The following is a 25,130-nucleotide window of genomic DNA, read 5'->3' on the forward strand; positions in this document are numbered from 1 at the left end:
GACTCTGGGATGGAGGATAAGCATGTACCAAATGATGATGGTACATCCGTGGAAAATAAGGCTAGCGGTTGTTTTTGTGCAAAGGTCATCATCTTGCTCGAGAATGTCCCAAGAGTAAAAAGTTGTCTGTCACAGATGTGTTAACCTGATTCAACTATGTAACATTGTTGCATATAAAAAAACAACACATCAATGTTTAAATGGTGTTGGCTTGGTATTTATGAAAGTTTGTACCCACTATCACAGGTTGTGGAGGATGTCCGACACATGTGCATCACATACTGTTATGAGCTTAAAGATGACAAAGTATCTTGTCCTAGAAGTTTACAAGGCTAATTTTTGTATGAAGATGGTGAACGACGTTCCCAAATCAATCAAGGGTATGGCAGTAGCAAATGTGAAAGTTGGTGAGTTTAAAGAACTATTAATGTGATGGTAATGAATCTCAGTGATTATAAGAAATAACTTTTGTTAACATCACAAGTTATTGTGATGTTACTCGAGGAGGTTGTTCATTCAAGATGCCAGAGCTCCATATTTTATAAAGGTTTGAGAAGTGTGAGTCTGCATGATATAAGAATTGATAAACGTCATGCTAGTGAGTACGCGCGAAAGCGCATGTTTGAAGAAACTCTTGTTGAGATGCTCCAGAATTTGGAATTCCTATGATGGATTTCATCATAACATGTACTCCTTAATCATGAAAATCTATATGGGGACATTGCAGTGCCATATAGGCAACGCCTTAACCTGGTTTGCTGAAGTTGGGAAAATTAATGTATATTTTGGCTTGTTATTGTTCGAAGTTTGGTGTTTATTTTCTCTTAGGTCTGGAGAAAGCACAGTGTATGAGTAGTATTTGCTTTGGTTATGGCAAGTATTTTTAGTTGAAGGTCATGTTTGGACCTTTGGGTGTATCAATGAGACTCTTGTGTATGTATAACTAATGAATGAAGGTGTTTAAAGTAAAACTTACTGTCTATTTTACATTAAAGTAAAGTTGATTCATTGAGGGAAAAGCTAACAACATGTTGTGCCAAAATTATGCAACAAGAGGTATTGAAAATATGCAAGCAAATGAGTTTGATGGCATAGTGTTGTAGGTGGCCGCATGAAAGTACGAAAGCAAAGCAAATGTACTTAAAATATTGTGTTACTCCAAAACTATGAGTTGCACCGAACTCATATATTTAATGAACTTACTCCCGCTCCTTGTTGCGCAGTTAAGTTTTTTTTCTTTTTTTTTGCGTCTGTACTTTCATGTGGTCACCTAACAACAATATGCCATCAAAAAATGACTTATCAGTTTGAAAAAATAAGGAGGCATATTGATCTCGAAAGCACGACAAAAAAGGCAGTAATAAAAGTAATATCTCAAACTCTGTCCTAAAGAAATTAGTCATGACTGAATGGCTATAGTCATGCATTTCAATCATTCTGATTTCAGAAAGTAAGCAAAGAGCATAAAAATGTTCGTTCTTTTGGCTTGCAACTTGTTGAGATGGAGTAGTCTAAGATGGAAGAGTCTGCAAAATGACTGAAGAAGTGAATGAAAGCCTATGATTAAGTCCCTGTACGTTGGAATATGCAATTGGAAGGGAAAATGTAGTAGGCTAAAGTACATATCAATGTGATACGGAAGCAATGGTCGTGTACCCTTAGGCACGAGACAATTTAGAGAAAGTTTGATGCTGACATAAAAGAAATGCAACAAATTTTTGAGTCTACAATTGAGCATTGGTCCATGGCCTGAGTAGAATCTAAGCGTAGTTAGTGACGTAACAAATAAGCTTGAGTTCATAAGATCGAAGGCAAGGCAGTAAATCTAAGAGGCGAAATTGGCACTAGGCATGAAGATTGGAAACAGCGTTCGTAATGCCAACAACAAGTTTGTTGAAATTCCAGAAACGAAGAGGGTATCTGACAGCGTATGGAGAATGCAATTGGGTATAACAATGCGGTAGAACTTTGCTATCTAAGGATATTTGTTTTCAATTTTTCATGTCTTTACCAAACAATGTCATACATTTTAAGAAAATTCCTGATAACTAAAGTTTTATTTCCTATGTTTTTTTTCCCGAGTGATATTTTGAAGTTAATGTCCAAAAAGGATCTTTGAGTACTAATATAAGACCAACTTTTTATTTTAAATGAGAAAATTTTAATCGTGCATAGCTGAAAGTTGAATAAAACATTATTATGCGCATAAACATCTAATTATCGGATGATGATAGTTTATGGCTTCAATATGAACTAAAAAATTAATATTGAATGAGTAAAGTTACCATCATTATCTTATTAGCAAATGTTTTCTTTTACAATAACACTTTAACTTTTTATTTAGTTGATCAAAACACAGATCAACAAACGAAAACTTATACAACTTAAACAATCAAAGTTGACAAAAAGAAGAAATTGGTAAAGCTTAAGAAGCAAGTTCTGGAATCAACATAACATAATTAACAAATACTGAAAAGTTTTTTCCAAGTTGTTCTTGAGGAAACGAACGTAACATAACAAAAATAACGACCTCAGAGTAGTCATAATACCATAAAAAAAAGCTAGTGACACAATTTGCCCCCTTATGAGAAATATATTCAAAGTGAAAAGTTTAAAAACCATGGAAGATGCATAAAATCTATAATACAAAACATCATAGGTTTTTGAGCTTGGACGGACAGATAACATTTTAAGAGACAAACGTTGCATCCGACCATCCCAGTCTCATCCCAGCCAAAGACATCCGACGGATGTAAGATTTATAACCTCCTTCAATTATTAATATACATTAATTAGATTTCTTAATCATTATGATCATAAGGAAAAAAAAACATTAAATGGGACAAAAAAAATAAATAACGACCATTATTTATATCTCTTGGAGTTAAAAACATGCATAGTTAATGTTTTTGTCAGTAATAAATTATTCGTCCTTCGTCAAATTATAAAGAAAGAATAACATCAGAATCTTAATCAATAAAAAAAATTATTTTTCATTTGGTAACCAGTTAAATATGATAAGGTACCATCAAGAGAATAATTTAACAATAATGTGTATGCATGTTAATTCTAATAGAGTCTAATGTTGAGCAAGTGTGTAAACTAACCGCACTTATGAAATAAAGGTGCACAAAGATTACAATTGAGTACTTTTTTTTTGTTCATGTGTCGACTTTTATTTGACAAATTGATCATGTATTCAATGTTTAGTGGAAACTTTTAAGGAACTTTTGGTGTCATAATTACCGTGCGACATCCTAGAGTATACGAATTCATATTAAACCCAAAGGATTTTGTTAGTACTAAAATTTTAAACCTTGCCAAGTTCCGGAATTTTACTTATTTTATAAAATCAGAATTGATGAGAGTAAAATTTATTTAAATTCTATGTAGTAAATAAAACCACAAATAATATCCTTATCAAAACTACAATTAGGGTCTTTCAAACGAAGGAGGAAACATATGGTAGTTTTTTTTCCAAAAAGTGCACCACCAATAATTTAGAAGACTCGGGTAATTAATGTAACAAATACTTATACATTTCACAGGTCAGATCAAGGCAGTTCCGAATTTATAATTATTTGGACGAAAAATATCTAAGATTTTCACAACTACAAGTTCTCCTGGGTCAAAATAAGTGTTATCATAGTTTATAGTGTTTATTTAAATCATTATGACCAAAAATTATATACCGTCTCATGCCGTGTCGTTGCGACACGGGTTATTTCTTGTTAACAAACAAAACTAAACCAAACCATACTACAACTGTAATATTTATTCATCTCACTAAATTAATGCAACTATATTGTTGTAGTTATCACCATTTTTAAGGGTATTTATATTTTCCTGCTAATCTACATTCCAATTTTTCCCTCAAATTAAGTTATTCATATCTTCTTTCTTTCTTTTTTTAAGATATTTTTATCAGTTGGTTTTCTTCTTCTTGTGCTTTCAACGTATGGTATTTTAAATACATGAGACATATTTTATTTTTAACACATGAGACACCTTTATATAAATAAGTAAATATTAATACACAAAGTAAATACATTAAGATATTACGGGTGCGTTACTAGATTTTTGCCATGATTATTTTAAAATATTTTTGTAATATTCAAATAATAATACATACAATACTATCAAATAATCATAGGTATAGAAAAACGTCACATCATTAAATAAAATATTAATTTTTAAATAATTATATGAAAGAATTTAGAAAAAAAATCATACCATAAAAATTTGTATAAATATAAACTAAAATCTAGTTGCTATTTATGTTCCTATTAATTTTGAAATTCCAAAGTTTCCATGATATATATAGATCAGAAGTCAGAATGTTTATGGTAAACAACCATCGGATGACGTTTTCTTCTTTTGCCACGACGATGATGGAGTAAGGGTATCGAGGTTCAAATTCTGCAATACTTGTGATGTGACACAACAAATTATATTGAGATTATTTGCACGCGACCTTCTTATGCAAATCAATACCACATAAGCTATGACGGATCTTGGATTGAATAGCGTGATAGGTGGGAGTTAATAACATGAGATGCTATGTTTAGGATTATCAGGATGATTTTCCATGAATTACGCTTTCCAGTCAGTATCATGAGTGGAAGGCACTTTTGAGGGCCCTCGAAGTATCGACCGAACTCAAAAAAGATCATGGACTTAAACTAGAGTGTATTTACATCACATCTTAGAGAAAACACAACTGAAAGGATAAACCAGTTTATAAAAATGCTACCTCAAATGTCTGCAGAACTTTAAAGTACAAATGGGCCACCTCAATTCTTTTCAAAACCTCAAAACACAAACCAAATACTGGATGCTTGTAACAAAGTTCATTCAAAGGAGGATGCATGACCATTTTAGCTCAAAATCATCTTTCTTGGTGACTATAATTTCGTAAAATGAATTTTAAGCCAAGTTTTAAAACCCCCTCCCCCCCCCCCCCCCCCCCCCCCCCCCCCCCCCCCCCCCCCAAAAAAAAAAAAAAAAAAAACTTATGCCGAAAGCTTTCCACTTACGAGAAACAATGTTAGAACATACTGCACAAGAAGCCTTGACTAGATTATAAATAAACAAAATTGTTTAAAACAACACAAAAATATGTTTTATAACACAAATATGTCGAGTGGTTTCGAATCTAAAATACATTTGGTTTTGAAACCAACTTAATTACACAACTGTTAATTTTTTTTTTATTTTTGAAAAAGAAGCACGCCTAAAATATATTCATAATATTCCGATTTCAAATCGGCTACCGTTACAGGACTGACATCGGAGTTTACAACAGATCTTGAGTATTTCAAGCAAACTATTACAACAACCAAATCACTTAACAACAAAGTTCCAGTGTAAATCAGAAAAAGAAATCCCACTATTCCAAGAAGATTCAATAGTGACAGTGATAGTTTAAATGGTTTATTTTGGATTAAAAGAAACATCCAAATCATATAGAAAAACTACATATAATAAAGGATTTAGGACCCGTAGATCCAACCATTTCTCAAGGTTTTCCCTAAAATCATAGTAGAACATCTGACATAGGCATGAAAGGATCCAAAGATCCAACCTTTTGTTAATGATTTTCTCAGAGTAACAGTAGCAAAGGTAACATAAGTATCAACTATAACCTGAATCGGTTATTATAGTGATGAAACGGTCGGGAACTTTATCAAAATCGGTCTTCTGAAACTTTCTATTACTGGTGTCTTTAGTAACGTTGTGGCTGCTTCCGTCTTCTGTAATAATCTTTATGTTGTTTCTGTCAAAATATTTGTTGTTGCTGCAGTGTACTTGATATTCTTGATCGATCTAATCATGAATAACTTAGAAACCCAAAACATAAACTAAAACAAATACGGAAAACCAAAGAGACAATAAAAATAAGAAGATACAATCAAGTTAGGGTTTGGATCTAAATAAATCAGATTCAAAACTAAAAACTTGATGAAAAACTGTGATCAGATCAAGTATGGACGAATAAATAATGAGTGAAAAAGGGTTGAGGTTTTCTTGCTCAGATCCGACACCGAAGGGGCAAACCGAGCAAGTGAAGACTCTGGGGATTTGGGATTTCGTTGAGATAAATGTGAGAGTTTTGTGGAGAGAGAGAAAAAGAAGAAGAGAAAGGAGAGAGTTTTCGAGAAAAAATTATGTAACTTAAGGTTTCGAAAAAATTACTTGAACTACTTGAGTTATTATACTGAAAATTCAGTTATGTAACAACAATTTCGAAATTATAGTATTATGATTTTGAAACTACAACTTATGTTTCGAAGCATGAGTTTTACACAACTGCTCAGGGGTTCGTTCAATCCTACCTAGTTATTGGTAAAAAATCAATAAAGACGTGAGATAAATAAATTTATCCAATAATATTGGATACACATAAATGAATTATTCAGGACTTATTCTTTGGGTTTTCTATGTGCAATTTGCTTGATGATGATCTACATGCTTCACTTGAAACTGAAAACGATTTCCAACCTAAGACTCTTATAAAATAGTACATGAAGGTAGGCTTACATCTTTAGTCATCTAAAATTGTTAATTTTATCCTAAGTGCAAACAAATATCTATGATGTCTGCTACAAGGAAGCCATATGGTGTATGTAGGTAATGAATTAAGGAATCATTTAACCTTGATATCAGATCAGGCCGTATGTCAAGTAATGATTTTGTAAGAATTCAATCTCCACTATTATAGTGTTATAACCAAGGCTAGTTACAGAATCGATCCAGTTACTTATCAGGAAAGCAATTATCATAAATAATTTTTTCCTCAATTTTCATAACTACACTCCACATAAAGATATATTATAAAGCGCAAGTTCAAAATTAAAAATCCCCTCCATGTATGTAATTCCCTGCAAAATAAAAAAAAAACTTTACTAAAGAAAGGTTACATGTTCTTAGCCATCATCTACTACAAGAGAAGACTAAAACTGAAACTACTCATATTTATACCGAATATTCAATTTATATAGAATATAAATCAACACTAGTATATGTGACTCACATATAAGTAAAATCACCATCATCTTCTTATGATTTTTTAAATTATAAAACGATTAAGTGTATCATATATAATCCGAAAGCAATACACTGAAACATATGAAATGGAGCAAGTTGCACAACCATAACCATCGAAAGAATGACACAAAATATTATAAATAAGTCTTATCAACAATTTATTAGTCCATTCTTATAAAAGATTAAACAATAGAATTCTTCTTAATCTTTAGATATGCTCTGGTGGTTCATTTTTCAAACCCTTAAAGCTAGTCTCAAGAGACTTGTGAACAACCATCTATCTAATTTTTCAACTTGTTCTTTCATTAGTGCAAGATCAGCAGTAGTCTCTTCAATTTTTTCCTTAGGCCAATCCCGATTCCGAACTGAGATGATAAGATTGTAGATGAAAAATATAGCATCTACCAAATACTGACAGCTATACAGGTGATACGAGCTAGAGTACCGAGAGAGAACCTAGGTCGAGGTCGGGGAAACGAGTCTTTAGTACCTGCAAAACTTAAAGGACATCATATTATCATAATTGCGACCTGAAGATGAAGATTAAACCACGTGCACGATCTGAGTTCTGGAGCCCGCAACAAAAATAAAGACCAAAGATTCAACTAGAATTCAGGACCAAAAGCTCACGACCCGGAGTAAAAGACACGTGAATATGAGAGCCACCCAGGTCGAGGAGGTCATTCGATAAGGAAGTAATGTTTAAGTGGATAATGACGTCATCTCCAGCTAGATTAAAGCGGTTTCCAATTAGGCATACTTCTTGCGTGATATCTACGATAGTATAAATATCCATAAAGGATATGCTTGTAAATTAAGTACAATGTATACAACTTTGACTGATCAATAAGATATATTTTTTTAGTGATTCTCTCTCTTGATACCTTTTGGACCTGACAATTTGACTTACATAGAAGATAACCATAATCTTCTAACCCGTGCGAATCGAGATAATCACATGTAAAAGTATCATAATTGATCAGATTTGGTGATCAACAATATAAATCATCAGATTGTAACTCTGTGTAGGTATGTATACGAAGTCTCTACTCCCATGACATGAAATATGCATCTTCATTGGCGTTAGAAATAGGGAAGAATATCTACATTATGATTTAATTATGGAAAAATATGATAAATCGTCATCTTGATGTTTGAAAACCCAAATTTGGGAAAAATACAATTTTTTGAAAGAATTGTTATCTAAGCACGATTTATTGATCTGAAAACATAGATCTAAGATTTGTTATGCATCAGACGCATTAATTTTAAGTTTCTCATGATACTTAATATGAATTATACGCATTATAGCCATCTTCAAATAGATCTGAGCATAATGTGCATAAATCATCTATAATCTTACATTCTGATCATAATGATGTAATACTACTATGATCTGGCATGAATCTTGTTTATGATGAGTGCTTTGAGCATTTTGATCTCACTAGTGTGTTATTTCACATTATCTAAGCTTTATTGTCTCACAATTGAAGCATATTATCTATGCGCCATTTAGATCTGGCCTTGTCTTATATTTTTCTCATCAAGAAAGCGCAAAAATGCATGATCTAAATTCATGCAGATCTAGCTTTTCCTCATCATTTTGATTTCATCCATGTATAAATATTGGCATGATTATATTTTCTCAGCATTATTGTCATAACTTGATGTAATATTTGAACTAGGAATGATGTAATATTTGACGTAATATATTTTCTCAACATTATTATCATAACTTGATGTAATATTCATAACTTGATCTATGAATAATTATTCTCCTGTTATTCCTTATCTGCATCTATAACGTGTAACTGATGTTGGAATCTCTTACAATGAGTGATTTTTGTGAACATAAAAATAAAATAATCTCCTAACGAAAGTCGAAACGGATACAACAAGAGTTCCAGATATTTTCTTGCATCTAAAAGAAGAATAACATATCTGAACGATAACAATAAATATCTTCAAATATGAAAATCACGTTGTGAATTATTGATTTTCATCTAATTAACTTGACAGTTTCTTACAGGTCATTATAAATCTAACTGTTAAAATAGTAAATCTGAAGATTGTGTCCTAAAAGAATCTTTCAGATTTTGGTATAAAATAATAACTACCCAAATCAAAAAAGATTTTTACGGGTACAAACTCCCACGTGTTGATTATCACTCTGTGTAGTACAAACATATATATGACGATCTCAACTTCGAGAAGAGTATTACCTCCACGAATTGGAGTAATTTCACCATGTCGTACATCAAGATTTGAGGTGGTACCCCCAACAAGTACAATACTTGAGGTATATACACCAACTATCACACCTCAGGTACTGATAACGCCTTCAGGTTGAGTTAGTACATCAGTTGATCCTCGACCCGAGCCAACCAGCTCACGAGGTGAAATACCAGTCATGCCATCCACTATGTTGGGCCCGAAAGTCTGCCAGTAGAAGCTTTAGTAGGACAAATAGTGACACTTGTATCGAGGAGAAACCTCCCCAGGGCTCCACCTATGAACACCTCTCATGTAGTGCAGGTTCCACATAGCATGTTTCGGGATTTACTGAAATCCATCTTGACCTTGACTGAAAGGGTCAATCAGATGGCACCGGAGATGCCAGCACAGAGGCAAGCACATGTTCCATCGTCCTCAACAACTAATATAACTCATCCACCAAGGACGATCCTAGTAAATCAATAACAACAACAACTACGACAACAGTTTGGTAACCAGAGCTCGTTCACAAATCAAATATTTGTCAACAAGTAGACATGCAATCTCTGAACCAGACCTGATGATCCTTACAAACACTATCCATGAACTAGTTGATTCTAAACTGGAGAGGAAGTTTAAAGAGCACGAGGACAGGTTCAAGCTTCTTATAAATAAGCCAAGGATAGACTCGACATACATTTTTAAAGATGGGCCGTTGTCAAGAGAAATCAGAGAGTGTCGGCTCCCATAAAAGTTACACTTAACTCACTTCAAAGGATTCAAAGGGGTACCGACCCAAATGAGCGTGTCTTTCGCTATGAATATCACATGGCTCCCTATCTTGAGAATACATACATAATGACACACTTTTTCCCAAGTAGCTTAGAAGACGACGCACTAGTATGGTTCAGATACTTGCCATCTAATTCAGTTCGTAGCTTCAACGACATCAAAATTCTCTTTATTCAGAACTATTCCTGCAACATAAGACAAAAATATGATTTAGAGAATGTATTCAGAATTGCGCAACAACCAACTAAAAGTTTCACAGCCTTTTTAAGGAGATTTAAAGCAGCAGAAACACCCATGGACAAATCTCAAGAGAAATTTTTCTTTGCATTCTTCAAGAACGCTCTGCAGAAGGGTAAAATCAGAGGCTCATTTTCTAGAAAAGCACTAGAATCTGAGGTGGTATGGATCTAAGATTCTCTTTGATAAATGTAAGTATTCCGGATCCGTGAGATTTGTTAGACTAGTTAAACATATTTGAAGGAAAATCGATAGGCTTTCTGTTAGAGGCAGATATCAAAAATCTTCACTGAGGCTGAAGCAAGTCTTAGGCTGCAATGGACATCAGCTAAGGGATTCAAGCGCGTAGGATCTTGCGAGATTCAAGGGACGTATAAGAGCACGACTGCAACTGAATTTTGTGGAGGGTAAATTCGATTTTAACTATATTCCCAGTCTGAAGTTTGACAGTAGACTAGTGTCTGTAGCGGTTTAATACAATTTGCTTGACAAGATGGACTAGGTCCCGGAGTTTGTCCGCCAATGCAGTTTTTCTCATTAAAAAAATTCTGGTATGATAGGAACATTTATGTGTTTATTTTGATTTAAATTCTTTATATAGTTATTGCTCATTTTTGTACTTATTATGGTATTTTATGTCCTTGTAGGTGTTTTTAGAAAAATAAACATTTGTGGAGAAATTGGCTCGAAAAGCGGTATTACCTTCGCAGAAAATTACTGAAGGTACCTGACGGAATTGATAAACGTACCCTAGATATGCGTTAAAGGCACCCGAGAGTTTACTATTTACACCCCAAAATTATTAACCACACCTCACAAATTGTTATTTGCACCCCAATTGTGAAACAAACCCCCAGTATGGATAAGGATGACTCCATCTTCTTCCCTTTTAAAGAGTTATTTTGGCAGGAAAAAAGACCCCGTGATTTTCTGGATTTATTTTGGACTAAATTTACTCGGATTCTTTCACAGAGATAGTTTGGGTTGGGCCTATTGAATCAAACAGGATTGGTATAAGCTTTTAGATTGGAAAAAATAGTGAAGAAACCCGAGTTTGTATAAAACAGAGGAGGTGGAAATATTATCGCAATTTTTGGTGATTTGGAAATTATCTTAGACTCGGGAGAGGGTCAAATACCGTAGGATTGGATTCTATATCTTCTATGGAGTTTGGATAAAGCATTGTTGACACGTAAAGATAAAAGAAGAGAAGAAAATCCCGAGACTTTCTTTGGAAGAAAAAGGGAGTTCTTTTTTGGATTTCAGGAGTTATTTGAGGACTAGATGCATATATATAAAGTATTAGAGAGTCAGAAAAGCATCACATACAATTTGGGGTGGTTGCAGAGCTGAGACAGAGAAGAACCAGAGGTTGCAGAGATTTGTTGCTGCTGGGAAGAAGAAGGAGCTGAAGAACATAAGACTCACATAGTCAGTCTCTAATCTAGTGGAGAGTCACAAAATCAGTCACTTTTGGAATTTCTTGCGATAGGTCTTCAACGATTGTTATTTCCATTTAGCAACTGCGAGCGACTATTTCCAATCATTTCTTTTGTAACGCTGGGATTTGTAACGCATATACAATGTTGCAAATTCACTGCTCTATAATTTTGTATTTGTTGTGGAAATATCCTGATCAAACCTTACCTTAAGATTGTGTACTTAATCTTTTGTATTTGTTGTGGTTCTTTCATATATATTGTTCACAATGTTTACAAACAATTAAATGTGATACCAGTTGAAATATTTTAGTTTTTCAGTCGTAATTGTTCAACTTATCTACCTTAACATTATTATGATGTATTAGATATTCGTTCTCAGTCTGTAAATTAATTTAGAAGATTGAATTAATCAAGAATTTAAAAATTATAAATTTAATGAGTGGAATCCTTCCTTTTCTTAGATGATTATTGAAAAGAAAAATTCTTTGCTAAGCAACGCAGTAAGGAAGTTAGTATTGTCCCCACTAACGTCTTTTACTGATGGATTACTAATTTTATGTTCGACTCACGACTTACAATTGAAAATTCGCCAGTCCTCATTCTCTAACCTGTTGAAAAAGAGATTCAACTTGGTACTCAGATCGGGTTTCAAATCATTTTGGAGTCATATTTAGTAATTCATTGAAGGGATCAAATAGACAAAAACACTATCTAGAACGATATCAATAATCGAGAAACACACACATATAAAGGACTAGGTGTCAAATGTAAACGAAAATAGTGGAGTTCGGAGATAATGACCCCAACCAAAATTTCTTAATAATCACATCTCCGTTAGCTAAGAGCATATACATTTCCAATGACATATAGAGTTTCAATATTTTGCAAATTAGCTTTAGTGAAATTCAGTTGTAATTATCTGAATTTATGTGCATCAAATCTCTGCAAACGTGATTTTCTTGGGACCTTATTACGAAATTAAAAACACTAAAAGTAAAAAACAACTTCGTTTAAGTCTTAGAAAATTCATCTTAGACAAACGACATGGGTTACCATCTAGTCACTATATTTTATATTAACTAAGGTTTATTCTTATGCACATGTCAAACACCAGAATTTGCCATTTTTGCATCCACTACTGGCAAGTCAAAATGAAAAATGCATGTGCCAATGTGTCAAATATACCACATAGGCATACACGATGGAGTTTCCAGCGAGCGATAGAATGTTCATCGCTATATGGTCTTACTGACGCTCACTGGTCATTACAGTGCCAACGCTAATCATGATGTCACTCGCTGGTTATATCATCGGTCAGATGTTTCCCATCCAACGACCAGGAATTCCCCCTCCTATGAATACTCAAGTTCAAATTCATTTCAACTCACACTAGAATTTCTAAATCTCTATAAAATTTCTCAATCTCACACATCTTCCATACTTTTCAGCACTCTTCCAATTCTTCAAAGACCATGGCTAAGGTCATTGAAAAACCAACATGCTGCCGAAAATCAAGGAGTTTTTAACCAACCCAGCCCAAATAAAAGGCGATTACCAAAATTTACCATTGCAGGAGATGAATGTATTTGCAGGATTTTTTTTTTTTTTACAGAATGTACTGTCATTGGTGGTGCACTCCATGCCCAACCATTTTGGTAAAACATATTTGGGATATTTCAAGAATAAAAAACGAACCTCAACAATCGCGATGCCCACTTGTTGAGTCATCACTTCAATACAATCGGTAAGGAAATTAATAAGTATGTTGCTTTACTAATACTTGAGGCTGAAAACATGAGGACTGGTGAAATCATGATGGACATTGAAGCAAAATATAAGGCGGAGTGGCGTCCGCATCTACGGAAAACACTTCCAATATGGAAGTTGTTTTGAGATTTTAAAAGTGTTACCCAAATATAATCCAAAGTTTATGTTTTAATTTCTCAGTTGTCAACTTAAGCCAAAGTAGAAGTTTAATATTTTCCTTAGTTTATTAAAATGTAAGTGTAAGTCTAATTTCAATGTAAGAGTGAATTTAAGAATAAAATATAAGCTTATTTGTCAACAATATGAGTCAAATTTTCGAATTTATAAACAAGTGAATTTTTTTTTTCCTTAAACTTTGAATTAATCATTAATAGTCATTTTACAAGACATAAAGTTAGACAATAATAATTTAAACTATAGACTTTAAATATAAAAATATGGGACAATGTCTTTCATCTTGCTTATCTTCTTCATTTCACGTAAACTTTCAATCAATGCGCTCATGAACGGAGTTTTCTTTATTTATCTTCTTCTTTGCCTTCAAATTTGCTTTGCCTTGATTTTCCTTGCCTTGAGCTCTTCTTTGCGTTTCCTTAGCTGCAGGTTTGAGTTGATTAATATCCAAAACTTGAAGACTTTTCTTTGTTTTTTACTTATTTCTTTATGACTATCACATATCTTCTTAGCAATACTTTCAAGTACTACTTCAGAAAAGTCTAGTTGCATTGCCAAATCAAATTAGGTTTGAAACTCTGCCATGTAAGAAATTTTGAAAAAAAATTAGATTAAGAAAGAGAGAAATAAAAAAAAATGTGTAAAAATTTGGTGTAAAATTTTAATTTGAAAATTACCTATTTATAGGCGAGAAAGAACTAGTTGTTGGCGCTAGTCATTAAATCAAGCGATACTACCATTATATCCGACGATAATGCCTTGTGGCTGGCGCTATTAATAATATCGCTCCCTAGGAATTCCATCGTTTTACTCATTTACCACATTGGCACAACTCATTTGGCATGCCATCTTGTATGTCGCCATGGTGCACAAAATAGAAATAATAACTAGACGGGAACATTATTTAAATACCCCTTTAAATCTACCTCTTGAAATATACCTTTATTCAATTTTTAAAATATCTTTACCTTCTGAAAAATGGATGCAACTAACACAAGTTCCTTTCAGAAGTGGAGGCAACTTTATACAAGTTGCTTCCAAAAAATGGAAGCAACTTTCTCAAGTTACCTCTAAAAAACTTAATTTTTACCCGTGCGGATATTTGTGCAATGTCAACCAAAACAGAGAGTATTTATAACAGTCCCACTAACTAGATTGTTGCCATATGTGTGATACCAGCGTTCCTAACTAGATATACGACGAGTGCCTGCTAAGACCTAAATAGCACCCATGAAACAAGAGCACCTCTGTAGGGAAGACATAAAAGACGAAAGAAAGAAAAAAAAATGATTCGTTCGTCGGGAAAATTTGTAAATACAGTCATCAGAGCCATTAAATTATCCAAAGAAGTGTGTCCATCATCTAAAAACCACTTCATTCCATCATCAATACTCTCAAGGTACTACTCATCAAATGTCTCCGAGGTCAATCCTGTTGCCTTACAAATGATAAATTATGGTGTTAATCATGCAAGATCACAAAGAACTGATGAATCATATGGACAAGGTTTATTGGTATTGGAACAATGTATCTCTAGTAATACGCGAGAGGAGGATGTACAAGGAATTGCTCTGTTAGCCATGTCTAGTTTATTATATGAAAGAGGTGATTACAGCGGTGCCATGGAAAGATTAGAAAAAATTCAAGGGTTAACTCATTCTAATTTGGGCGTTAAAGGTAGTTTTTAAGTTTCGTTTAGTTGGTTTTGAATATTAGGGTTCTTTTTTTGTTATTAATTGAGTTTTTGTCGAAACTTTGGGCGTTATATGTAATTTTTAAGTTTCGCTTTGTTGGTTTTGAATACTAGGGTTCTTGATTTGGTTATTAACTGAGTTTTTGTGGAAACTTGTAGTTGCTGCTATGGAAGGTTTAATTGGACTCAACTTAGAAATGGGGGAGGTTTAACAACTCAACCGTTTTGCTATTTTCATTTACTGGTGTTGTTGTGAAGTTTTGATTAATTTTGGAGTCAAATTTTTATGTGTGTAGGATGTTGCTTCGTCCAAATTAGCAGATACTTGCTTCCAACTGGTGAATTCCAACCTTAAACATAGTTCTCATGACTTCGAAATGATAAACTATCGGGCTAAAGCGATTAAGGGGCTTGTGGAGTTAGTTCTAGGGAATCATCGAACAGGTGAGTGAAGTGTTTATGATTCCTTGTACTTTGGTCTGGTGTTTAGTGTTTGTGTTGTTATAGGCATAATTGAAGAAATGACCGAAAGATGAGCTGGTCTTGTATTTCAGCAGAGACGTACTATGGGGTGGCTCCGGAGGAAAAGAATTTTCCAGGTAGTTAAGAAATTTATTGATAGTTGTAACTTGTAACTCATATAGTTCATTACCGGAAGACAAGTATTTTCCAGGTAGATACGAAATTTATTGATTGTTGTAACTTGTAAGTCATATAATTCATTACCGGTTTATTTATGCATCATTTATGGAACTTGCAGGGATTGCTGTGTTATCACATGGGGAGTTCTTACATGCTAGTGGAAATTTTTCTTCGGCGAAGGAGTATTACCAGAAGGTAATTCAAGGGGTGCCAGAGACTGAGAGCTCTGATGATCCGTCCAGTTTGGCAACTGGTAATATGGTCTCAGCAGAGGTTCTAGTAGGGGCCAGCTGTGCTTTAGGTCAACTTGAAGCTCATTCCGGGTAAGCTTTTGGTTGAAACAGATACACTATATTCACCTTCTTGTGGTCATCTTGTACATCGTTTATACCATTCATTGCTGCTGTGACAGGCCTGCTAGTTGTAATTTTTCACATGTGACCCTCTTCATGGAAATTTAAACACTAGACCTGATAGGATACATTGACGGTGCACTTTGTAGATGAACAAACATCCCTTGTGATAAAAAAAACTGTCCTTGGGGTCTTTAGGTTGTATGAAATACTACATTTGGCCTCAGCTGACCTAAGGACGAGGAATAAACTCTTGACTTGGAGCTCATGTCGTCATCTGTTGCTTTTCCAGGTCTTGTTGTGTCTGAAACTGTTGAGGCATTTGTCTAACCCTCATTGCTTGTTCTAAACTCTGACTTCCTTCATCTCCTTCAATATTTAGAGCTCGACTAAGTGCCTCATTATAAGTTCTTAAGTAGAGAAGCTGCAAGCTGCTGTCTAACATGTGGTGGAAGTAGCTAAGATCACTGAATCTAAACTTATTAGTTGGGAGAATTTTTTTTTCTTTTTTTTTCTGGAGTTAGTTATGTATGGATGTGAGAAGGGGATATAAACCGCTCAAAGTTTATATTATATAGATCGAGCGAAGGTGTCTCTCGGTGATTTTGGAGATGTATATGTAAGGTTGTCTCGGTATGCATCAGAGATAGTAGCCAATGATTGGAAGTTCTTAGGGCCGCATACTTGACAGCAGCTTTTCAGATTAAAGGTTTTAAGCAGTTAGCCGAGCACTAATTATCTACAGAGAAGTAGAAAGTTAAGAGTTCTGAACAAGCAATGAGGGTTAGGGTGAGACAAATGCCTCAATTATTTTAAAACACGACAAGACCCAGTACGGACTCCAAGTCAGACTTTTGGGTAGGGCTGTCTGGGCAGCAATGGCGAATGAGGGAATCTACACGACCTTCTCCATCGTCTTTAGGTCAGCTGACGCCAGTGTACTTCCTACCACCTAAACACCCAAGGACTGCCTTTTCGAACATATGGAGGTTTGTTTGTTTACCACCTAAACACCTAAATTGCCATGAAGTGGGTCACATAAATAAGAACTGACCAAAATTACATCTAGCATGCTCATTGTAGCAGTTTCAAATGAGAATTAGCGGTGGGACAGATGACAACTAAAGTTCCAAGTCAGACATTCTTTTGGCCAACTGACAGGTCAGTTGAGTCCGTTTTGGTCTTAAAAAGTCTAGGAACAACCGTGAGGTCTGGTGCTGGTGTTCAATCTGGCAGGCTCAATGAGGGTCAACTCAGAATCATCAAAGAGGAAAATAGTCTTAAAAAATAATTAATTGTTAGGAAAAAGAGTTTAATAACTATGGGAAAAACAGTAAAATAGTTTCACATTATTATATTATTCTTATCTTTCCTATTTTTACTATTTTCTATAACTTGTTTATTATTGTTTACTACTTTCTTTACCAATGATTGGCTGTTATCTTGTGCATCCATGCACAAGATAACAAAACCCTTTCTACTTTCTATTTTTATATAAATTCACTCTAATGGGGAGAGTGCTTTCTTTGCTGGTCATAAAGGTGGAGAATCGAAGGCGGAGAGAAGTAACATAGTAGCCCTTGCAAGAGGTTTTACTGCGCATCTAATTTTGCATCATTTATCTTCCCCCAGATACTGATTTACCATTTATTTACTTTATTCAAGTGTATTAGCTTGAATAACATTTTACTAATTGTTTGTCGATTGTGTTTGAAGGAGGTTATGCTGATATTCTCTGTGTGCAACAAAACCGAAAGGGAGAGGGCGAAAGAATGAAGAACTGGGCAGAATCTACATGGAAATATCAACGGTTATCACTGGCAGAAGCACTGGAGATCTCTGAGCCCTCCAAAGCCGCAGTAGTTGACACTCGAATAAGCAGGGTTATATAATTTCCCAGTCTTGGTTAAAGGAAAGCAGAGTAAACTTGAGCAAAACACAATATATCTAAATTATCAGCCATTACTGGCAAAGGGGCATTGGAGACCTCTCCAAGAGCATTTTTGACGCTTGCAAATAAGCCAAAATTCTGTTCAGCGTTCAGCAGGGTACAAGCTTCACCTAGGATTTAGTTAGTTATTCCGTATGATTACCAAAAACATCTACTCCCTCTGTTTCTGAAAGACCGTCCTCTATTCCATTTTGGTCTGTTTCAAAATTGTGTCCAGCTAGCTTCTGTTTATAGTTATATTTTTCTAACAAACTCTCTAATATACCCTTAAAGTTTTATATTCAAAAATTCTTTTTTAATGGTCCCAATCTAAAATATTAATGAGATTTGTATAATTAAGGAAACAAATATATTCTTCATTCCTTTTAATTTTTTTATTTTATTTTCTATTTACAATCCCATAACAATTTTTGGTAGTTTTTATTATTAACATTTTTATCCAAATAAATTAGACAAGTAACCAAGGATATGCATGTAAACTACTATGATCTCCTTAATATTTTGACAAAGTCAAAGCGGACCGTCTTTTGGAAACGGAGGGAGTACTTGTATACTATTTCAAGTTTTGAATATATATATATACTGTTGAGCATTTGGGGTTGAAACTTTAAAGTGAAGAAAAGCAATACCTGTAGTCGTGTGATTTCCGTTAGAAATAGTCTCACATCGTTTGGGGTTGAAACTTTAAAGTGAAGAAAAGCAATACCCGTAGTCGTGTGATTTCCGTTAGAAATAGTCTCACATCGCCTGGATGTTCGGTATATGTGAAGCTTACAAGCCTCTGCGACCCTAACCTCGTAAGCGTTGGTCATGTTATCGCGCCGTTCAATTTTGTGCCGACTCACAACTCACACAAACTCGGATTATGGAATTTCTCTAGGTGTGGTTCCACAAGTGTAGCCAGGTCCGGTATTCAAAACCGGATGTGACGATCCTCATGTATCCCATTGACGGACGAGAAAGATCATGGCAGGGAAATTGCTCTGGCAGATCAAGAGCACAACCAATAAGATAAGCCACAACACAGTTTATTCTCATGCACTGGCAGGCACTGGTAAAATTCCAAAGCTCATTTTCAGTACCAGAAGCCCACAGTTTGGTTTATTGTAACTCAAAAACAACCTCATATTCTAAAAATGAGGGGCTGGATTTTCAGCTCTTGTTTAATGGTTATGAACTCGGAAACCCTTACTTTGTTAACAGCGTTGTATCAACGTGTGCCAAATTGGGTGATCTTTATTTGGGTAAACAAGTTCATTCCACCATTATTAAGCTTGGATTCAACTGTAATGTATTTATTGGGAGTGCTCTTGTTGATATGTACTGCAAATGTGGTAAGATTATAGATGCACGCCAACTGTTTCATGAAATGCCTGAAAAAAATGTTGTCACTTGGAAGTTGGAATTCCTTATCCTCTGGTTACTGTCACATGCGATTCTACGATTCTGCAGTTGAGTTGTTCACCAAGATGCGTAAAGCTGGTTTTTATCCAACCCCATCCACGATTTCAACCATTCTTGGGTTGTGCTAGCAGTCGGATTTAGGGGAGCTTGGGGTTCAGGTACATGGCCTTGGTATTAAAACTGGGAATTTTTCCAATGTTGTTGCTGGGACGACCTTGATCGATATGTATGCGAAATGTTTTAGTGTTGAAGAATCTAGAAAGGTTTTTGATCAAATGCCTGAAAAAAATGTGATTACGTGGTCATCTATGGTGTCTGTTTATGCACAGAGTCATCAACCGGATGAAGCAATATTTATAGCGAAGAAAATGCGGTCTGTGGGTGTTAAGTTGAACGAGGTAACTTATAATAGTTTATTGAGTTCGTTTTCTAGTCCTTAGTATTTGTATTCAGGCAAGCAAGTTCATGGCCAGGTAGTTAAAGAAGGTCTAGAGTCGAACAAATATTTGGTGGCTACTCTGTTGACCATGTACTCTGAATGTGAAAGCTCAGAGGACTTCTATAAGATGTGCCCAACAATTTCAATGGACGATCAAATCAGTTGGAATTCAGTCATTGCTGGATTTTCTCGTCTAGGGAATGGTAATGAAGTCCTGGACTGGTTCATTAGAATGAGGCAAGCATGTATACATATTGACTTCTTTACATTCGCAAATGTGCTCAGAGCAACTGGTATTCTCTCTGCTTTAAGTGAAGGTAAGCAAATCCATGCTTTGATTTACAAAACCGGGTATGCTTCCGATGTTCATGTCCAGAATGCTCTGATTTCAATGTATTCCAGATGTGGTGCAATCATTGATTCCAAACAAGTATTTTCCTCAATCAAAGAACCGGATGTGGTTTCGTGGAATTCTCTGATATCAGGAAATTCTCAGAATGGCTATGGTGAGGAGGCTGTTGAGCTGTTTGAAAAAATGAGAGGAACAGGGATTAAACCCAATCATACTACCTTCCTTTCTGTGCTTTCTGCTTGTAGCCATGTTGGTTTTCTTGAAAAGGGGGTGCAATACTTCGATTTGATGAGAAGAGGCGATTCTATTGACCACCCAAGTCTAGAACACTACGGTTGCATGGTTGATCTTTTTAGTCGAGCAGGTCATCTCGAAGAGGCGGAATCCTTTATCAATAGTATGCCAATAATGCCAGGACCTTCCGTTTACAAAGCTCTTCTTAGTGCTTGCCGGTTTCATGGAAATGTGGATATTGCTATGCGTTCAGCAAAAAGCTTACTTGAGTTGTGCCCTAACGATCCTGCTACATATGTATTGCTCTCTAGTATCTTGGCACAAGGAGGTCATTGGGTTGATGCGGCTGACGTGCGGAGCCTAATGCGTGAAAGAGCAGTCGAGAACAACCCTGGCCCCTGGGTGTAGTTGGATTGAGGTAAGCAAAATGGATTCAGTGTCCAATTTTGGAGAGGTTGTTGGTAGGTAGTGAAGCACCGTGGCAAATCTCACATATCACATTGCTTTCTTTGATTGCATGGTAAATGTAGAGCGCTTATAACAATTGGAACATGTAATGGTCGAATTGAAAGTCTACCTTAGTTGTATTTCCTTACCCATAAATGTACATAAACAACAAGCATCTTTAAGATGCTCAAATTTTTGCACTGATGTGAATCATGTGATTAAATGTGTCACATTTTGTGACTGAACCTATCTTATGTTCTACAATAACTGCTACATCAAGTAACTTTTCAACTATCCTTTTGAACTTACAATTATCAATTATCAATTATGAACAGAACAACAATGGAAAACAATTGTAGAAGTGCATGCTAGCAGAGAACCAACGACATGTTGGTGAATGGTGAAATTTGACATCATATGTACATATGCTGAGCTTCACTCTTCCGCTTCTTTGGGTTTGAAACTGAACAATATACCTCGACTACAGAGAGATCAACATGGCAATTGTATCGTTCAGTTGCCTCTCTTGTCATTACAATCACAGGACTGGAAGGGAAGTAAGAGCACCCATCATGATCGACAACATTGTACACTGGATCAACCAGTCTTTCTTGCATGATTTTATGACATTGGGTTATTGGAATCTGTATCATGATGTCATGTCAGAAATGTGTTCTAATAAATGAATAAACATTCTTATATAAAACATCATGATGTTATAACTTAGTACCATTTGATCTTCGGGGATGAGAGTACAGGTGATACTAGAAAAAAAATCATTGGATTTTGATGGAAGTATTTCCTCTAGACTGCATTTTGTTGCTGATAGCACAATCATAGATGGTCTGAACTCGCTGAATTTGAAATCTGCATCAATTCGTTTGACAAATTATCAATACTTAATAAACCTCAACAAGCTGCAAATATATGGTTACAACTTACAAACTGTTGTATGCGTCACATATGTACCTGATAGGGTCCCAAGGACAATCTCTGTGACTCGAGAAGTTATAACACAGTGAAGATCAGGTTGGAGTAGTAGTGAAGCTTGGTGCATCAGTAAATCTAGATATGAGTACGCTGTTACACAGCTAAGGCGCCATCCTAATGCCTTTAATACCGTCAACTCCATATCTTGAAATATGCTAGGTTGAAATGAATGGTTCAGATCATTCTATATATTTCAGTCGTAAACAAGTGAAAAATATATTAGCACCGAGTTTTGATAACGACTACGAATTCAACATTTGAAGCATACATTTCAAAAGGTGTATAGGAGTCCGGCACCGTACCTGAAGTTCGTCCAGTGAAGGAATGGAGACTTCAATAAACTTGGCAGCAATGGATAGACATACAAGGGAGATTAACTCAATTGTCCAGTTTTCCCATTTCTGAAGAATCAAACTCTTTTAATACGATGATATGTATAACTTACTAGCAGCAGTTTATCGATAAAAAAAAGAAAATGCTATGGATTGCTTACAATGGAATGGTAATTTAGTGAAACAAAACGATCGAAGTAATTTGCAGCAGCAAACACCGTCTCCAAAGAAAAACTTAACCGGTGATGAGCCTATGGCGAAGAAATGAAAGAAACTGAGTTAAGTACATAGAATTGTTAATTATTGATCCAATTTAACAAACTACGTTACTGCCACTCACCTTAAAAAACCATTGTATGGCTCTGATCCTACCATGCAATAACCAATAATTACACGGCAGAAAAAGATGCTCGACATATCCAGATTTTGGCATGTACTCAACCTCTTTCTTAAAGCAAACCATGAAAGCATTCTCAGATTCTTCTCTACTGGTGTAGAAGGGATTACCCATGCAATTTTCCATCTTATAATGACCGGGAATGTTATTGCTCAGTACTGCATGACTATACCTACGGCGATCACTAGTTGGAGGAGTACAAATAAGCCATCTAGTATCTTCGTCACAGTGTAACAGACTCTCCATACTCTCTTTGTTTCTGTAATCTTTCTTCTCCTGTGTGTCCTTCAGAGTTAGAGATGAAGTATATATGATCATCTCACCAAATATAGGAGCTACAATGTGCCTGCTATAACTCATTAGCAACAGGGAGAATGTATTGAAAAGAAACCTTATAGCTAATAATAACTGACAGAGTATACGGCTTTAAGGTTTTCATGTCCAAACCTACAACTACGAGATTGCAGTTGGGATCGAGAAGGGTAGTTATGTAGAAGATGATGGTGCCGTGGTTAATTAAGTTGTAGCCAAGTAGTAGTGGTAGAGAGTAAAAGCGTTAGTGGGATGAAAAACTGGGCCACTACGTCTCTCATGAGCGAGGTAAATGCGGGGGGAGTGTTTGGTTTCAAAGAGATATTTGTTTTGTATTTTGACCCTACCCTGCTGGTCCACTATTATATCCAATTGCGTGATCACACGAGTGTGTTGTTTGTACATTAAGTGGGGACTCGACTTATGTGTAGGACCACTATATAGATGCAGGTAAGTGGGCCCGACAAGTACACCTCAGCCGAAGTAAATTCATAATTTTGTGTACTGACCCAGCAAAGCAGTAAACAATACGCTCCTTGCTAGATAACTACACGCATAAAATGCGGACATGCAGCACCGTCTCTAATCTCCAACATCCAACAGAGACTTAAAAATCCCGTCGTGTTAGGCGCTAGGCGAGGCGAGGCGGCAAGCCCGTCGCCTAGTACCTATTCGCCTAGGCGTGCCTAAGGCGTCCTAGATGACCGTTGATTTAATTTGTGTATTTTTAGATTTTTATAATCCTGAATTGGTAAATAATGAAAAGAACAGTAAACTGGAATCATGAGCTTTCCGTTAACTTTCAGGTCTAAAAAATCTTCAAAGTGGAGTATATATATATAGTTACATTAAAATAAACGAAATTTTCTAGTGGGTAAACGAGATTTTCTGCTAATGGTATATAATACAGAGATCACTATGACCGATCAAAAATAAATAAATTCAGAGATGACTATGATCTCTATATATAGTTATATTTTACATTAAGATATATCGCTTTCCATATTTTCGTCATTCATGCCTTGGTTGATCCTAAACAGTCAAAGTCGCTTAAGGAAATAAAAATCAATCACGACAATCACGTAGTTCATAATATTTTTTCCCATATTCTTGATCATGTAATGTGAGCGGTGATTGATAGTAATGAAAAAGGAAACTGTCATGTACCTGAGTACGATGATAAGGTGTGGATAGATTTGAGGATAAACCTCTCTTGATTCTCACGAATCAAGCCTCTCTAGTTCACGAAGTACACGGCCTAAGAACAAAGTTCTGTTTGGATTAATAATTTGATAAAATCTTCATTACAGAATCATTTCTCTTATAAAGCTAGAGGCAATCTAACCTAACATTTAACGGCTACAATCCGACCAGATGGCTACATTTAAGCCATCCTTACAATTGATAAACACACTCACTCCTAAGTTAAATACTACCACCAACAACTTATACTAGATATTGACACTATCAGGATATGGGCACTCTCCTCTCATAGAGGGTACATGACATTCAACCAAAACTCAGATGTTGAGCACTGTAAAATGAGTAGAAACAACTCCAAGTAGAATAACCTGCTGTTGTTATAACTCTCGCCATGAATTGAAAGACTCTCACAGACATTAGATGTATGCAATAAAGATAAGGACCTTAATTCTGAAAGATAACTATCACTCTCCGTCATGATGGAAATTGAATATATAAGCATCTGGAGGTATCAAAGTTCCTTCAAGGGAATCTGCCACACATCACCTACATGTTTATCGATGATAACCCTTAATGCTTCATGTACTGAGATTTTATATCAGTAGATATAAAAGATGTTGAAGTTGCCAAAGTGTCTCATCTGTATATCTCACACGATCTATAATGCTCCCGTCAACTTCAGCTGTAAGTAATAACAAGTGCCAGAAA

General features: G+C 35.3%; 2 protein-coding genes and 1 pseudogene across 5 annotated transcripts; 2 read left to right on the forward strand and 1 right to left on the reverse strand.

Annotated features, from left to right (window-relative positions):
• The first annotated feature begins 14,880 nt into the window (after positions 1-14,880).
• On the forward strand, positions 14,881-18,611 carry LOC113298838. 4 transcript variants are annotated; one of them, XM_026547698.1, is made up of 7 exons: positions 14,881-15,350; positions 15,526-15,572; positions 15,663-15,810; positions 15,921-15,965; positions 16,127-16,203; positions 17,903-17,950; positions 18,078-18,611. In XM_026547698.1, the coding sequence occupies exons 1-6, from the start codon at positions 14,960-14,962 to the stop codon at positions 17,933-17,935; spliced, it is 741 nt and encodes a 246-aa protein (XP_026403483.1). In that variant the 5' UTR covers positions 14,881-14,959; the 3' UTR covers positions 17,936-17,950; positions 18,078-18,611. The 4 variants fall into 4 exon arrangements, with proteins under 4 accessions (XP_026403483.1, XP_026403481.1, XP_026403480.1 ...); XM_026547696.1 differs by having other exon boundaries at positions 15,924-15,965; positions 16,127-16,331; XM_026547695.1 differs by having other exon boundaries at positions 14,882-15,350; positions 16,127-16,331.
• LOC113295413 lies at positions 18,134-21,450 on the forward strand (annotated as a pseudogene).
• Positions 21,451-21,601: 151 nt separating this feature from the next.
• Positions 21,602-23,267, reverse strand: LOC113295414 (cyclin-D2-1-like). The gene is made up of 6 exons (XM_026543755.1): positions 22,851-23,267; positions 22,672-22,761; positions 22,481-22,579; positions 22,158-22,362; positions 21,919-22,055; positions 21,602-21,832 (listed from the first exon to the last, which is right to left on the reverse strand). The coding sequence occupies exons 1-6, from the start codon at positions 23,265-23,267 to the stop codon at positions 21,602-21,604; spliced, it is 1,179 nt and encodes a 392-aa protein (XP_026399540.1).
• Between the last annotated feature and the right edge of the window lie 1,863 nt (positions 23,268-25,130).

The sequence above is a fragment of the Papaver somniferum genome, chromosome 7 (assembly GCF_003573695.1).
Source record: "Papaver somniferum cultivar HN1 chromosome 7, ASM357369v1, whole genome shotgun sequence".
Classification (NCBI taxonomy): Eukaryota; Viridiplantae; Streptophyta; class Magnoliopsida; order Ranunculales; family Papaveraceae; genus Papaver; species Papaver somniferum.